Source organism: Polyergus mexicanus, unplaced genomic scaffold (assembly GCF_030449975.1).
Source record: "Polyergus mexicanus isolate NDT 795.1 unplaced genomic scaffold, iyPolMexi1.0 SCAF_2, whole genome shotgun sequence".
In the NCBI taxonomy this organism is placed as follows: Eukaryota; Metazoa; Arthropoda; class Insecta; order Hymenoptera; family Formicidae; genus Polyergus; species Polyergus mexicanus.
The window spans coordinates 10,562,701-10,580,835 of record NW_027223322.1 but is presented as its reverse complement, the minus strand read 5'-3'; the positions used below and the strand labels follow the sequence as shown (position 1 = coordinate 10,580,835).

At 31.0% G+C, this 18,135-nt stretch overlaps 3 protein-coding genes and 1 non-coding gene across 5 annotated transcripts in view; 3 read left to right on the top strand and 1 right to left on the bottom strand.

The window, feature by feature from the left end:
- Mav (maverick) overlaps nucleotides 1-7,151 on the top strand; it is a 34,843-nt gene extending 27,692 nt beyond the window's left edge. The window contains exon 3 of the mRNA XM_070307259.1: nucleotides 4,294-7,151. Within this exon, the coding sequence (XP_070163360.1) occupies nucleotides 4,294-5,084 (791 nt within the window). The 3' untranslated portion in view covers nucleotides 5,085-7,151. The remainder of the gene's footprint in view (nucleotides 1-4,293) is intronic.
- Nucleotides 7,152-9,151: 2,000 nt separating this feature from the next.
- On the top strand, nucleotides 9,152-10,238 carry Rpl36 (ribosomal protein L36). Its single transcript, XM_070312395.1, has 4 exons — nucleotides 9,152-9,245; nucleotides 9,441-9,567; nucleotides 9,706-9,840; nucleotides 10,095-10,238. Exons 2-4 carry the CDS (start codon nucleotides 9,442-9,444, stop codon nucleotides 10,176-10,178), a joined length of 345 nt encoding a protein of 114 aa, XP_070168496.1. The 5' UTR covers nucleotides 9,152-9,245; nucleotide 9,441; the 3' UTR covers nucleotides 10,179-10,238.
- A 1,439-nt stretch (nucleotides 10,239-11,677) lies between these two features.
- Trnav-aac (transfer RNA valine (anticodon AAC)) lies at nucleotides 11,678-11,750 on the top strand. The gene has a single exon. It is a non-coding gene; the product is annotated as a tRNA-Val (tRNA).
- Nucleotides 11,751-12,084: 334 nt separating this feature from the next.
- On the bottom strand, nucleotides 12,085-17,835 carry Wdr24 (WD repeat domain 24). Of its 2 annotated transcripts, none has more exons than XM_070312380.1 (12): nucleotides 17,443-17,835; nucleotides 17,066-17,182; nucleotides 16,607-16,829; nucleotides 16,199-16,412; nucleotides 15,874-16,122; nucleotides 15,623-15,783; nucleotides 15,344-15,527; nucleotides 15,053-15,212; nucleotides 14,816-14,963; nucleotides 13,449-13,950; nucleotides 13,129-13,290; nucleotides 12,085-12,920 (listed from the first exon to the last, which is right to left on the bottom strand). In XM_070312380.1, exons 1-12 carry the CDS (start codon nucleotides 17,537-17,539, stop codon nucleotides 12,792-12,794), a joined length of 2,346 nt encoding a protein of 781 aa, XP_070168481.1. In that variant the 5' UTR covers nucleotides 17,540-17,835; the 3' UTR covers nucleotides 12,085-12,791. The 2 variants fall into 2 exon arrangements, with proteins under 2 accessions (XP_070168481.1, XP_070168472.1); XM_070312371.1 differs by having other exon boundaries at nucleotides 12,087-12,920; nucleotides 13,449-13,953.
- Nucleotides 17,836-18,135: the final 300 nt, after the last annotated feature.

Below are 18,135 nucleotides of genomic sequence, written 5' to 3'. Positions count from 1 at the left end.
AAATGTTTTAAATAGAGCAGTTTTTTTGGCCATACTATTTTATCGTAGACATAAATTTTTGATTTACGAATTTCCACTAGTTTCAAGATTGCTCGATACGTCTAATTAGCACAAATAAATAGTAGATAACGATCAAGTAACATTTATTCTCTCTCGATCAAAGAGATATCTATCTATAAAAGAGCTATCGTCATTTACACAATATGCATCACACAAGCGTGATACTCTAAAAGTATCTCCACCCTTTTCTAAAAGTAGATCTTTCGTTGCCTCGAGAAAACAAACCCGAACGATTTCATCGAAACACGTGGGATTCAGAATTATTCGACGAACGTGTTCATTAAGAAACATCTCTCAAGAAACATTTCAATGAAATAATTGATTATCGGCGAAGCAATCAGTTTGTCGATTGATATGCAACATAGATGCAATTAATTAATTTGCCAATGAAAACGTTTGATTATAAGAAAGAGAGAGAAAGAGAGAGAGATTCTCGTACCATTTCACATTTTACACAGTGCCCCAAAATCAAATATTATTTTAATTATACATTCTTCGGAATCGATGATCGTAAAAAAACTAGAGATTTTTTACAAAAATTTCAGAATGATGAATAAATGACAAATAGTTGAAATATTCATATTTTTTAGTTAATTGTAGATAGACATTTCATTTTGCTGTTGTGTACAGAATTTTAATTTGTTATAATTACAAAAAGATATAAAATTATGATAAATGATTCCCCTTCGTGATTACTTTGTCGAGAACCCGTAAAGGATCCGTAATTAAGAGGATCTGACAGTTTTAGTATACATATGTGTATTAAACGTTTACAAGATCCTATTCTTCATCCGATTACGTGAGGAAATTTGCAGAAATACATGTCAATCTATTTGCAGAAATACTCGATAAACGGAGGATTAAAAAGTTTTGCCCTCTCTTTCTTAAAGTGTAGAGAATTCCATGGCGCTACGAAAAATAAACGGGAAAAGAAACGAAGAAGAATGATAACATACGATTCTACCGAACATGTGAAACGACACGGTGCGTTGGCCTGTCGTCAGATAAATTATTCGAGAAACGTGATAATCGGGCCGTGAGAGGAGAGAGGAATATATCGAGTCCTAAAAGTCGAGCGATATCATGAATTTTTTTTTATGCGCGATACAGTCCCTTCCTCGCCTCTCTAATTATACGACACCATAAATAAGAGCATTAATGAGTGACACATTCTGAATACACGGCGAACCGTGTAAAGGAGTCTGTACTTGTTCATCACCCAATTTTTCGACAATTTTACATGCAATTAAAAACATATCATTATTAAATAATATAACATATAATTATTTGATACATATTACTATATGATTATTAATGAATTGTCACTATATTATTATGAAAATAAAATTGTGTATGTCTAGAAAAATTTTTTCCGCGTAATGTCGCCGATCGATTGTTTATTTATGAAATTTCACGGAATGCGGATCCCGATTAAAATAAACTAATATTGTTTTCCGCAAATCGTATCGCCGATTATTTATTGTCGCGACTTATTTAAAGCATCTCACGTAAAAGAAATTGTCAAGTTACACACAGTACGACGTGTGTTCGAGATAAAATAAATGTAACGTACGCTTTCATGGATTCTTCGTTTCAATTTCTCTTTTCCGTACTCTTTTTTTCTCAACTCGAGATAACTCTTTTAATCACTACAGTTATAAATTTAAATGGGAGACAGATAAAGTCCAGATAATCATACACTCGTATTATCTCGGACGAAAGTGTGGCGCAATCGCGCTATCGCCGTTCTAATTATAAGTACATTGTACTTCCTTTTTCTTGTAATACACACGAAGACCCTTCCGTCCTTTATGACGCCCTTTTTTTCCCTAAATCCTCGTAATTATCGTCGCGGCATCCGTATTACCGGCACCAAACAGTTAAACACGCCGTGACAAACTGGAAAAATGCTGTGTATATGTGTCGTGGATAATTAATGGCTCTGCGAGAATTTTCTTAAGGAGCGTCTCGTCCCTCATAAATAAGATTTAATCAGTGCTTAGGAAGAGAGAGAGAGAGAGAGAAAGAGCGATGAAAGAAAGGGAAAGGAGCGAGAATTTCAAACAACCGGAGAGCCTTTTCTCTTTCTCTCTTTAATATTTATCCCTCCCCATCCCATTCTAGTTTCCAGATTCGATTCTCGCACTCTCCGAACGTGACTTTTACAGCTGCCGAAACGAGCGATTTACAAATTCTAAATTCTTCCTTTGAGTAAATCTCATTATTAGTACGTTCGTTCGGAGATATTTACAATATTGGCTCGCGATCAATTTTTCCTGCTATATATTTTAAGAAGAAATAAAATGTGACTAATATAGAGACACTTGTCTAGGATAATTTAATTATTATTGTTAAATTCATATTCATAAAGGATGTCAAATTATTCTTCACGAAGCGAAAGTTATTTATCACGATTATGTAAACGAACGGAAAGTCAGGAACAAGAGAAATATCAACAAGTAAATTTAACAAATAAATTTACTACATAAAATATTTTGTTACATTATACGCGAATGTATCAAAGAGGGTTAAATTTGGGTCGGCGGGTTCATTCTGCTTCATCTCTAAAACATCTCCGCTGTTGTCCGCGTGATCGACAATAGAGCGTCTTTTACATGTTGATTTCGTCGAAAGGCTGAATACCGTTCCGTGACTCAGATCGCAGCCGTGTTTGTTTATGCGCGACGAGTATTTCATCTGCCACGCGATTTGCGAAAATACTCGTTGCCAATATACGTGGGCGATAATATTGCAGATCCTAGAACAGGAACGCTCGCTACAGAATGCGATGCGTGAAACTGCATTCGTAAATACGCGTGAGACAACTGTCACACGCGTGCGCGGCCGGGAATCGACGGGAATTTTACAGTTCCTGTCTCATTTAAGTAATACTGTTTTAAAGCCCTGGCACTTAACAACATAGTTTTCGTTTATTACTCCCTCATTAACTGCTTGACAGTCATGTTCTTATCTAGTTCAGAATTAGTTTAGTTTTAGAATTTCCATGATAATGATCAATAATAATTTATTTTATTTTTATACATATTTATTATATGTAGAATTTGTATATAATACACACACACGCTCTATATATATTATATTATTATACTATTATACTATATATATATATATATATATATATATATTTATATATATGGTTCTCAGAAGATTATTATTTTATTTTAAAAATGTTTATTAACAATTCTTATATCAATCTGTTTAATATTATACAAAAGACAGCATAGTTGGTGAAAAAATTTTTTTCGGAAGGATGTATGGGGGGGCTTTGTAAGTAATAAACATAAAGTTTATCTCAAAGTTTATTCCATAACTCTATTTATTTGGAAGAAAGATCTGAAACTTCGAATTGAAATTATTTCATGTTTTTTTCTCGATCTTCTCTGGATTTTTATATGTAAGGATCAAGAGTCAAGGAAAAATTCGTTTCCGTTGTTGCGGTATAAATGGCAGACAATAGACGAACTGTTGTCCGCGTTCTAAATTTACCGTGGATATAATCTGTAAATCTCAAGAGGTAGAAAAAGCACAAACGTTGACAACCGTGACAAAAAGAAACTGATTGTGAGTCACGTTTTACAAGCAAAATTCTTGCTCAGCCTTCCGTATCATTGTTGCGAGAATTTAATTACGATCTAAATGGATGAAGAATGTTTTCTTCGTATCAATTAATAGACAAAGATTACAATCTTATCCTTCGTGATTCTTTTAATTATTTTATTGCGCTTTAATTGCATTATTATATAATAAAAAATATAAAATCTACATTAAAATAGTTATTTTTTTCTACTCCCTGAGAAAAAACGTGGAAAACCTGGAATACTCAAGGATTTCTTTCGTATCTTGAAAAATCAAGGAATTTTCAGGGAATTTTTTTACAAAATTTGAATAGAGAGATGTTCTGTTTTTTCAACTTTAATTATGATATGAAGGAGGAATTTAGAAATCGAAATCGTATTCAGCGTCAAAAAAACTACAGGAAATGACTGATTTTGTTCTCGTGTTCGAAGAAAAGTTATTTTTTGGTGAATTGTATAATTCGCAATATCTTATAATATTGATATACATGGTATATCGCTATATTAAAATTTCCTAATAATTATACATATAACTTCGTTGTTCAGCTTAAAGAAATTAATCGCATAATAATGCAAATAGTTCCTTATTTATGTAATATACTCGTGTATTATAATGAATTTGCGTTTCTTGTTACAGAGCATCCGGGGAACAAATCAAGCGTTAACTGGAGAGGAGGGAATTACCGTCACTTCCTGTACTTTCCCGTCGCGGTTTCCGACAACACCGAAGATGTCACGGTTGATCACGCGTCTTTGAGATTCCTTCTTCAAGGCGATCATAGACGCCCGAGCGATCTGGAGGTGCTGGTTTACCTTTGCACGCCGATCTCCCGGCGTCTTCTGCTGCGACACAGAATTTCTCAGCCGACGGATTCCCGATGGTTGGAATTGGATTTCACCGAAGCGGCCGCTAGCTGGTTCGAGCGAAACCTGGATAACCATGGTCTTGAGTTGGAGTTCCTCCATGACGGCCGACCGACGCGGCGCGATATCTCTTATACAACTTTGAACGTATTCACCACGTTTGAATCGGGTGGCAGAAGAAAGAGATCCACCCCCGAGGAGCTGATGCAGCTGCATAAGGGACGGCGTAGCAAGTGCAAGGGCGACAATAACAAGAAGTGCTGCCGGCACGAACTGACGGTGATGTTCAAGGACTTGGAAGGTTTCGAATTCATTGTGTATCCGAAAGGCTTCGACGCCGGATACTGCAAGGGCCGTTGCCCGCCCCGCTACAATCCAGCGCATCATCACGCACTATTACAAAGCCTGTTATGGAAAGAGGACCGGAAGAGGGTACCCAAGCCGTGCTGCGCACCCAGCAAGCTCGATCAGCTGATGATCGTCTACTTTGACGAGAACGATTCGACGCGACTGAAGGTATCCTACTGGAAGAGCATCCAGGTACTGGAATGTGCCTGCTCGTGAGGAAGAGGAACACCAGAAGAAGAGCGAAACAGTCTACCATTTCTACTAGAGTCTACACTCTACCATCGCCGAGGACTCACCAAAGAATTGTCTGAATTACGGTTCGGTGATGCCACACGTGGTTGCATAAGAAAATGCATGCTAATAATCATTAATAAATACACTAAATAAAGGCGAAAATATAAATACATTATAATCATCTAAATAATTTTAGGGTTTTTGCGTATCTCTGCAATAATATCCTTTTAGATTTCCATTTTTTTTTCCGTACAATGATCCGAGGCATTACCGAACACGTCAGATCCTGTAATTCGTTTAGGGTCTCGCATTGACTGTGATACTAACGATACTATTTACTCATCATTATATTCCTTATTACGCAACGGTCGCGTATTTTATATCATTAGGATAGCTTTGTTATATTTAAATTTGGTTTAAAAAAAAAAGAGTAAAACAAATCGCTGTAACGAACTCTCATTGCATCATTGCACACTCTAATATTGTCGACAGTTATAGCGATGACGACGACGATGACTATGACTATAATAGTCATATATCAATTCGTTTTTCAACCGGGAGAATATTCTTCTCCCCGTACGAAACACCATTATTGTATATCTGTAACACGTCTCTTTTTCTATATGTTAATTTATTACAAACACGCAGATTTTTGTGCGAAATAATTTGTGGGTTATAAGTCAATATCTATCAACATAAAAAAAATATGACGGAATTAAAATTCTTCATTCTACCAAATCTATTTTATATTGTATATCAAGGTTTTATTAGTTCCTATATAGTATTACGAATATATAGAATCTCGAGCATCTTTTAAACCTTTAAATTCTTCCACTAATGCAACCTAACGATTACAAATATATATGTTACATTGTAAAATTTCAATATGTTTTGTACGAAATCTCAGAATTAATCGGTGACCGCCGTACATATATAAATTATATGCATGTATAAGCATTTTGAGCTCTCTATCTGTGAAATATTTATTTTAACTAGGAAATATAACATATCGTGTATATCGAGCGCGTAATAAAATCGATAACAAACATTGTTATTTACGCGTGAATATTAAATTGCATAAAATTTTTATAATACGTTTTATCCGTATGCACTATTGTAAATTATAATCTAATTAACCACACTAGCGGCGCCATATTATCGTCATTATTCCTGTCTCTCTTAATCGATTATCAACAAAATATTTGATGGTGGAAATCTATTATAGCGCGAAGTCTTAAATATATATAATCTATATCAATTTCCAATAAAATATATTTTTTTTTCTCTTTTATTTTACAAGCATTTAAATAAATTATAATTTTATAAAATAATACAAAATTATAATTAATTTAATATTCTTGGCGAAAACCATCAAGGATGCCATACTTTCCACAATTTCCAAAATTTTTATTTAATATCTTAGTATAATTAAGTCTTAACAAAAGTATATGTATATATATATGTATATATTTTATTATTTTATTGTATACTCTATTATTTTATTTTATATAGCTTTTTTACATTTAAAATTAGAATCGTGCAACGTGAAACTATAAAATCGACACTTCGAGTCGAGCGTTACAATTTTATGAGTAAAAATGTGGCATGAAATTTACTATCAGCGCGAAGGGTTATCTCACCAAGATAGCAATAAAATTTCATTAAGCGCGATGTTGCTTACCCCGTTCGAGTTCGAAGGTTACCTTGTATGCATTATGCAACTATACGCATTCATGCTATGCCAGATAGTCATAAAAATATTGTTAAATTGGAGATATTTGTTTAGCTGCCGTAATAACTACCGAAAAAAGAAAAATGAGCGATCTCTTCATCTTTCTTTTTTAACAAGCATATGCCAGCCGAAGTATCTTATGAGTTTTATTTACAGATTAAAATCGTATTATTGATCATAAATTACAAATCGGTTAGCAGAAATATCCAAATGTGGATGCAGTATTTCAGGAGATGATACCTTCAATCAACCGTCTGTACTAAAAATTATTATATTTACACAAACATTTACTTTTATGTAAATAAAAATGTATAATATAAAAGAACTAATATGTAAAATATAATTAATTTTATCATCTGTCCATTTTGAGGATTTTCTTTTACCGAAGAATAAGTTTTTTTCCGCGTTTTATTGCCAATGAAACTATCAGCTTAAGTTCTTAAGACTTTTTGGCTATCTTCTTTTTCAATGCCTTGTTCTATATCCTTTAGTTTTATTTTCACTTGTAATACAAATATATCATTATATTTCTATTTATTGTATAATAGATGTAATAATCAACAAGAATCTTTCATATAAATCACAAAATAGTTAAAAAAAAAGATTAAACTCAATAATGATTATTTCATTTTTTTAAAGAAGAATTGAGTAAATCAATCTATATATAAGTTTAATTTTTTTCATTTCAAGATTAAAATTTTGTGATCATAGTTTTTAAGAATATGAATTAGATTATTAAATCATCATGTGCAATTAAGCCTTTAAACATCTCTTTTTTAACGCATTGGCATGTTTTTAACATCTTGTAGTGATCTTGACATACTATATATAGGCGATTGTGATACTGTTTCCAAACATATGCGTTTCTTGCAAATTTTTTCTCATCCTCTCGTTTGTTTGAAGCTTACCTATGGAGAGAAAAATCATAATAATAACCTATAATACTTAATTATACATATATATATATAACAGTATAATAATAATTGGGACATCATATACAATATACACAAAATAAAAAAATTTTGGGGGAATATTTAAATTTTATATATATAATGTAATATGTAATCTATTAAGCTTTTTCACTTATTAATCATCGACAACCATGACTGTCAAATCCATTATGTGTTACAATTTTATATAGTAAAGTTTTTTAACATAGAAAGAGAAATAGAAATCATCTTTTTAATTTTACTCTGTTGATTATCTTTGAAAGCCAAGAGTCGACTTTACAAACTTCCAATTTTACTTTCACATCACACCGAAATTTATGATAATACTCATTTCTAACAAAGATACGCGCGTTTGCATCCTTTTCGAATGATTTTAAAACAGCTCTTTTTCCGGGGATAATTTATTCAAAAATATATATCTATTTTGTTTAGTACTATTATCAGAGATATCGACAAGATAATATCTCATGCTACATACATTTTATCTATAGACATTTTACCTATAGACCTACATGAATAACATGATTTTTATAATATAATGCTATTGTAAAGTCGCGGAATGATCACGAAGGAGTATATGGGATGAAAAAAAAAAACACAATTTATTGGTACAATATGAAAATGAACGCTACAACAACACACTTCGGCTTCTCTCTTACAACTGGACTGTCACCTGTCACAGCCTCACAGCTACAGATCAAAGAGAATTAGATAATCCTCTTTGCTACACATTACAGACTGTCGCGTCATAGACATAATATATCTAGACCGAGCGTTGAGGAGTGGGAGCCGAGTTGCACGTAGAAAAGGACATACTCTGTTTCGTGCCCCTTGCGTTCTCTCTCGCTCGCACGTAGCATGACGAAAGAGAGCGCTATGCTCTGTGCGAGCGAGAGAGAACGCAAGGGCACGAAACAGAATATGTCCTTTTCTACGTGCATTTTATCCCCACTCCTTAAATAAAGGCGAACGCTCGGTCTAGATATATTGCTATGTCTATGGTTGTCGCTGCTTTCGCCTTTCGCCTCTCGCCTCTTGCTTTTATTTTTCTCTTCATTATTTTCTGCTCTTTCAGGTTACAGGCTCGCCAACGTGAGATTTAGGTTGCGGTCGAGAAGACGCTAGAGATGCTTCGAAGCATCGCATTAACCAATTAGAATAAAGAGATCTTTACTTTCTTTGCCCTGATTGGTCAATTAAACGCTTCGAAGTATTTCTAGCGACATTTCTTTCCGACCGCAGCCTTATTTAGGCTCTGTGAACCTGAAGCATTGTCCACAAACTATACATTACAGAATCGACATACCCTAGAATAGAAGCAAATTCTATGGTCAACTTCCCATTTATTGTCACGTGATCGATTTTAGTTCACTTTTATCTCGTATGAGAATCAATAGGCGCAAGTTGGCCTCTTTTCCAAGAGAGAGTTTGCGCACTCTGGTCATACAATTTATCTTGAGGGTTTGTAAAATATATATTGAATCCCAAAATATTCTTATAATCCGTTCAAAGTCGAATAAATACAGATAATATACTTATTCTAGTAGCTAAGCTAGATTTATAATTTATGATATTAAAATGCAATTAATATGCATTTAGATTTAGTGAATCTTAGGAGTAAGATAACCTATAAAAGGAATTTATGTTCGCACACAGGATGGCACCAAGATATGAATTGGCTGTTGGGCTCAACAGGGGTCACAAAACGACAAAGATTCGTGTGGCGAAAAACAAATCCGAGAAAGAGAAAACTCTCTGTATTCGACCAGCAAGATTAAAAGGGGTTAGTATAATGTAGAAAATATATTGTATGCTTTCTCATTGTTATTCTACGTTGTATATTTATTTTATAATCCGTTAGATAAACATCTCAATATTTCTTTACAAACTATAATCCATTTTTAATTTTTTTTTATTTCAGAAACAAACCAAACACAGCAAATTTGTGAGAGATTTGATCCGCGAGGTCACAGGACACGCTCCTTATGAAAAACGTGCTATGGAGTTGCTAAAAGTGTCAAAGGACAAGCGTGCTTTGAAATTTTTGAAGAGAAGGGTAAACATCTACAATTTTTCACTTTTTAAATAAGTACTAATTTTTAAAAACTTCGAATTTCTTATTTTTCATGTAATTATTTCATAATCTGAATTATTTTACAGATTGATGTATGATATTAATAGTAGGATAAAAAGTACACAGGAATCTTTATAGAGATTTTAAGATTTTTAGAAAATCTTTTTCATATATGAAGGACATTTCTACATATATTTATATTTATTCTTACAAATATGATTTTTATTACTTTCTAGCTGGGAACTCACATTCGTGCTAAGAGGAAGCGAGAGGAGCTTGGAAATATCTTGGTACAGATGAGGAAAGCAGCTCATCATTAACTTTTTTTAAATATGTAAAACTATTCATTACTTAAATAAATCAATATTTCAAAAAAACAAAGAGAAATAAAGTATATTAATTTAGAAAATTAAGATCAACTAAGTACACTGCTTTTACCATTTTCAAACAAAATAAATCTTTTAATTAAACTATTTGATAGCAGCAGATAGATAGATATTCATATTATTGCAATCCATTTGCATCCACCTTATTTTGATAAGTGTTTTATTTTATTCATTTCATAAAATTATTATTGAAGATTGCATGAATAATTTTTTAGGAATATGTTGTAAACAGACAAGCATATGTGTGAAAATATTGAAGTACAAAGAGAAAATATGAGCATACGAGAATGTATAAAGTATGTAAGAGTAAAATGTATATTTTTAGGGTAAAAAATTAAAAAGTAATAAATTAGAATAAATGAATTATAACTGAAATAGAGATTGATATAAATGCTAAGGGGATCAATAATCTGACTTAGATATTCATTTTGTTTTAACTAACAAATTATTTCTGACAAATTATATTAAGAATATAAAGAATTTATTTTGTGAATAAACATATCTATATTAACATTACATGTATATACATATTTATATATAATAGTGCTCTTACTTAAAATAATCGATATAAGAAATTATAAAAATAGATTTAAATTTTGTTAAAATTTATATTTTTTATTTTATCATAAATTATCATTTTAAATATTATTTTTTCTGATAAGTTTGTGTTTCTGATTATTTCTTTGTAGCTGAAGTTTTATACATTTTGTTTTTCTTTTTTTCTCCAACTTCTAAATATTTCATTTTTAGTGTACACTAGTGGAAGAAGTATGTATATCTTTATAGAATCCAAATTTTCACACTTTACTTTAGGTTAAACATCGTTTTATGTGTATTCGCGAAACATGTTTTAATCTATATATCATATATAAATATGCATGCTTTATAAATTAATAAAATCTTAATTTATTTAAAGTCGACTATTGATCGTACGTATTAATATGTATCAGTTATATATGATATGTAGATTATTGTCATATAAGCAGTCAAAATTATCGGTAAAATAAAATATATAAAAATAGATAAGCGAAATTGTTGTTAAATGGGATTGCAAATAAAAACGAAGCTTTCTTCAATTTAATAAATTATTTATATTATGTATATATGCATTAACGAAGTACTGTTAAAGATATGGAGCTTTATAAGTATTATTCGTATAGTTTGAAAAATTCGCTAACAACGCTTCGTGATATATTAATCGTTTAATAAGTAATTATAATCTGTACTTTAAAATGCTTGCATTTGTATTTGTTATTTTTAGTGCAATCAAAATGATTGGTAATATCATCGTTCTTTGATTATTTCTAGGCACATCGAAATCATTTGAACGTGATAAATGATGAAAATCTACTCATATGACTGATCCGTATTTAACAGAATCTTATCGATAGTATACATGACATAATCTGAAATTAGAAAACTGCTTCAAATGAGTTTCCGTGGTGTAGTGGTTATCACATCCGCCTAACACGCGGAAGGTCCCCGGTTCGATCCCGGGCGGAAACATTTTTTTTACAGAAGTCTAATATTTTTTGTAATAATGTTTAATATATAAAATATTATTTTTATCAAATAAATTCTAGGAATTCGTTAGGAAAAAATTGAAACAATTTTTTATTATGATAGATATATATTCTATTAATATAAACGCGTGATCGGGTTTTTTTCAGGTTTTATACCTAGATATCTAGAATGATATAAATTCCTGATCACATACAAATCATATAGATATATCGACATAAATAAATATATAAAAATCTTTGAAATCAAGGGAAAGCATAAGGATGAAGTATTCTTTGTGATAAGGTTGCATTAGTAGATTATAATAATTTAAACATATATGTATATATACGTATAAAATTCACGAAAAATAGGAGCGCCCGTTAATCTTGTTGTATTATTGCTTTCTGCCATGAAAAATTAGAAAGCAATTTTCAGGCCTATCTCGGCCGTAAAGCAATAGGTTAAAAGAACAAGGATAGCATGATCATTGATCCTTTTCTATCTTTCCTTTTCATATTGCACCCAACGAGCAATGCAATCGTGTGTACATACGTATACGGATAGCAACAGCCGGTACACAGACGCAATATATGTTTCTCCTGTTCTCTCTTTGCAGCCATATTGAGTTATAAAGTCAAAAGCAGAAAATTACATGTATTTTTTTTTCTTGTCAAATTAAATTATTTCTTTTGTGTACCACATACTTGTATTCAGAAGTATGGATTAGTAATATATATTAAAAACTCTTCTTATTGTTTGTATTAGTAATTGCACAATTTATTCAATCTACATATATCCTATATTTTCAGGGAGAATTGACTTAATAAAAATTGATCAAAATTTGTAGAACTGTAAAATATAAAGGAAGAATCTTCAATATACTTTATCAATCTCTGCCATTAAACGCGAATATGAAAAAATAATTTATTTTAAATGTAGCAGAAAAATTCACATGAGATACTGCCTCCATTATAATTTAACACAATTATAGTAAGAAATATTACAAAAAATTATATATTATTATTAACAACAAATATTGATTCTTTAATTGTATTCACAGACATGTCCGCAACCGGCAGGACATTGTCGATTGCCATTAAACCATTCCCTCATGTGATTTATATGGCCTCCATGTGCACAACCTTGACACCACACATACATCCCACGTACAACCTGTAAATAAAAAGATAATAAGATAATCTTTTTCTCGTATAACAATTTTTTTTCGTAATCTGTTTTACCGAAATTGTTTGACTATAATCGACAGCAATCTTATAATTTTCTGAACAATAATTTTATAATTTTCCTGATTTATTTGTTTTACTTTGTGTAAATACAAGAGATGTTGCAATAAAATTGAGCTTATCAAACATTCTCTCACCTGATTACAAACGGAACACAGAGCATGTTCAGATGTATGACAATGATCACACAACCACGCCGATCGTTGCAACTGTTTTGTACATGCTGCACAAGATACATGAATCAGGGTCGATTGTTGATTCAATTGCGATATAGAAGGAATCCATGCCAATTGTATTATCTATGCGAATAAAATTTCTTATTTATTTTTATTTAAATAAAGATCGTCATCAATGTGTATAATAATCGAAGCAACAAAAGTTCAGATATAATTTCCGCTTTTAGCAAAAAAATATCGTAAAATATATAATTTGTTAAAAAATAATATCTTTCAATTACCTGTGTAGCTATATGCCAGAGTTTAAATTTGCCAAGCATATCCAAGTATTCCAGTATCCAATGCTCTTGTAAAGCTATTGGAAGCATCAAACTTTTCCTCTTTTCTCCTAGGGCTATTAGCATTGATACTGTTGTTTGTACGTCTCTCACTGCCGCGTGATATTCCAATGCTTCCAAGATCACAGATGTAAAATCGAATAACAATGGCTTAGGTAAAAGTGGTACTACTAATTGAGGTTGATCTTCAATTATAACTGAAGTTGGATCTTCGCCGAGTTCGGTAGGATGGTTAGGAAATTGTTCCGGTGGCGGAGATCGATCTTTTATCTCATGTCGTAAAGGGAAAGCCTCTTTCTGTAATTCCTTGGTCCATTCGTCATCCTCCATACGCATAACAATATGTCTATTTTCACTAGGATGTTCTAATGATACAGGCTCATATTCAGTTTCCCCAAAGATAAAGTCACCTTTCGACGTCGAGGGTACATCACTGAGCAATGGTCTTCTGTAATTGTTATCAATAATCCTCCTCCTCGATAATATTACAGTTACATTATAATTTTAATTGTACTAATAGAAATCGACGACTAATTTTGATATATAAAATCCACTTTAAATATTTTACCAATATGAGATAAATATAACTGAGGTTGAAAAAATTATTTTATGAAAGTAGTTTGTTAGTGTTTCTTTTTCTGAAAAATAACTCGTTATCGTTGCTCGTTACCAACTTTAAAAAATAGCTCATTACTGCAATAATTTTGATAATAATAATTAATCTTAAATTTAAAAAAACTTAAAAAGCTTTGTAAAAAAATATTTTTAAGATTTTTAAATTCTGTAAATATAAATTAAAAAGAAAAAGTTTTCTTACTTTTAGTTTTCTTTCAAGATTCGTAAATATGATTAAAATCGTCTTCTTTATATCTTTAACCTTATATAATTTTATAATCCTGACAGGATATGCTACTCTTCATAATTTCGAATTCTTGATCAATCACTAAATTATTTGTCTAATTAAATGTTTTTTACAGAATAGAGAGAAACAAAATAAAAAGAATCATCAATTTCTGTGTAATTATAATGCTCTTGATCAAAATGTTTCTTTGCATGAAAATTATACAAAGTAGGTTCGATAAAAGTAACAATGAAAATAACTGATAAATTTGTTATTCATTACCGAAAAATATGTAACAAAAAGTTAGTTTTTCTGTTATTAACAATATAATAATAACAAAATGCCATTGCCGTTACATTTACCATAAAAAAAGTAATTATAATAGTAATGGTAACAGCATTACGTTAAGTAACATGTTATTCTTCTCAACTCTATACAAATAACAATAAAAAACTGTCATACAATATACCTTGGCAAGACAGTTGTCAAATTAGTCGACGGTCCTGTAATATTTTGATTCTCTGGTACATCTGTTTCTGTTTCGGTCTCGTCGTCGCCACCGCTAGCAATGCCAGTCGGATTTTCCCCCTGAAGAGACTTTACATCATGTTCATGACCTGAGAAAATGATGATTTATTTCAGTTAAATCCATGACAATAGCACAATATTAATATTAGTGCTATTTATCATATTTCTGCTCACTCACTCGATTGTTTGCTTGCATTTGATTGCTCCATACCAGAATTCTTTATTGCTCCTGGTACTATGTTCGAAGTATTAACTATATCTTCCTTAGGGGCTATTTTTAAAAGCAATTCAAGGGGATCTCCATACATAATTTTCAGAACTTCCCATGCTATACCAAGCTATATAATAAATGTATAAGAGATTATATTATCACAAATATATTAGAATTATTATATGTATACACATATACAGATAATAACCCTAATGTATTTGTAAATATAAAAATGTAGAAATACAGATATATTATTACAGTAGTTTTGCCAAAACCGATTGCGACACGTGCATTGTGATCACAGATATCATTTAAATTTCCAGAAAGCAAATAACCTTCTGCAGCTATCTGGAACCAATTTGGTTGACAATTATTCAAAGTGAATCTATGTGTTACACTTGAAGCCATGCAAAAAGTATCATCATTTGTTACAAGTGTTCTCCTATAAAAAAATTAAGAAATAATAATTTTACTCATTATTCTGACAAGAATTTATCTTATGATTGTGATAATATATTTTGCATCTTAATAACTGACCTCATTATACTAGTCAGTTGTCTTGCAGTAGCTGCCGGTTCATATTTTACTTTACAAGCATATGTGACTTCACCCTTTAAACCTAACGCAACACTTTGCGGATTTGCTTTGCTGGCTGGTCTAACCGCATCGTCAAAAATATGGTGATACAAAGTGCAATCCTAAAATAGTGAAAATAGCAATAATAATAACTGCATTGTGCATTGTAGTTGCGATAAAAAGTGTTACAAAAAAGTGTTTAATAGTATTACTCTGCTTGTCGATAGAAATGATTGTGGATTGCCTCTCCATGCCACACCTGTGGGAACATCTTTATGTTCATTGAAACTTGCAAATGGAATATATGGTCTGCGAATATCCCATACATTTATACTGCAATCAACCACTAGAGCACAACTTGCTATGTGATATTTTTTCTGTGGTCTCCATTTAATACGTCCCACTGAGGCAATAGTATGTATGGCATAATCACAACTTGGTTTACCGGACAAATCCCAAACCTATAGAGTTCATACAAAAAATATAAATATACAATCAATATCTCATAAAAGTCTATATATAAAATAATGTATATGCCTTAATAGTTTTATCTCTAGATGCAGTAGCGAGCCAAGTGGCTTCAGGATGCCAATCACAAGCAAATATCGGACCACTGTGTGCAGTAAAATGTTGAAAATAACGATCCGGCTTTCTCATGTCCCATTGCTGTACATGTCCATTTTCAGATACAGCAGCGAAAGTATGCGGTTGTTGTGGACAAAATTGAACATCTCTCACCGATTCTGTATTACTAAATACGCAAATATATAAGTAATACAATAAAAAATTAAATATAAAATTAAATCTCAATTGTTTAATTTATTACAATAAAGTAAAATTAAATTAAATATACACAATTTTAAAATATTAAAAAAATTGTTTTGCTGTTATCTTTAATAAACAAAACAAAGAGAGTTTATCTATATATACTATAACATAATCTACCTATAAAAGGTTTTTATGGCTTCTTTTATTCGTAAATCAAAACATTTCATAGTACCATCTTGTGAGCCAGATATCAACCACATAGGTTCTGTCATATGAAAGCTCACTTTATTCACAGTTCTTTTATGATCTATAAATACATGCTCCTGTTTTGATCGAGATTGTTTATTTAAATTCCAAACAACCACCGCACCATTTGTTGCTGCTGTCGCCAGTATATGATCTATAAAATAAAATAATATTGTAACATAAAAGGCAATCTAATATAGCATATATGAATATAGAATTTTTTAATGTATATTTAACACATAGTATTATATTGAGAAGATTAACTAAATTAAATATATATAAGTAAGATGTGATATAAACCAGAAAAAATTCAAACATCTTTCCTATAATATTGTTAATTCGTTCTTCCTAAAAAATATATATAATAATTGAAGTAAATTGTTAAATTACCATCATTGAGGTTCCAGGCAACATCATTGCAAGAAAAATTAAGATTTAAATTTTTTCCAACCCGAAGATTGCAGGCTTCTTCAAACTTATCCTCCAGTAGAGTAAATATTTTAAAAACTGCAATATAATTCACACCCATATGATACAGTTATGTTAAAAATATGAAATTTTATAATATTTTCATAATATTTTATAAAATTAAATTAAAAAATTAAGAGAGAAAATTAAGATTATAAATTATATATCTATATATCTATAATATTGTTTTTATTCAAAACTTATGATAAACAATCCGTTATATCATAACTACTAAAATTACAACACACGTACACACATCTATCTCTTCAAAAAATATATATTATACTAAAAAAACGCACCGTTACGACCGGCTATCACAACCTGGCTATTATCTTTATTAAGGGCTAAGGCATTTGCTGGTCCTTCTTGAGCAATGCATATAGTTTTTGATGTCATACTGCGTACTCTTTTGAAATAATTAACATTAAATCATTGTCATAATAATTTATAAAACTACCAAAGTTCGAGAAACTCAATTTCTCTCAAAATATTTTTTCGGGAACTATAAACACAGTGAATCTGTTCTTTATAGCTGAACTGTCTGCTAGTTCAGAATTAATCTTTTTCTCTTCCCATTGGAAGAAGCAAGATAAAAAAAATAATAATTGTTTTAAAAAATGTATTGTAAATAATTACATACTTTTTCTTAAAAACGATTATTTTCTTTGTACCAATTCATTCGTTCAATTAGATGAAACTATTTTTATAGATTTCCAATATCGACAGCGAATTTCAGAACATGGCCTATATAATAAGTTAGAAAGAGAGAGAAAATTCGTGCATACAAATTATGAAAGGGAAAATAAGCCCAGATCTACAATAGGTGTAGTAAGTCTCAAATCATAAGAAATTGATCAATCACAATCAAATACTGGAGGAGAATAATCAATTGTTATCGGTAATATTTTTTACGGCTTAAAAAGCTAGCGGCAGACTATGCGCGTATTCGCAATTCGTTTATAATTACGTGAATAGTGTGGATGGAAGATTCG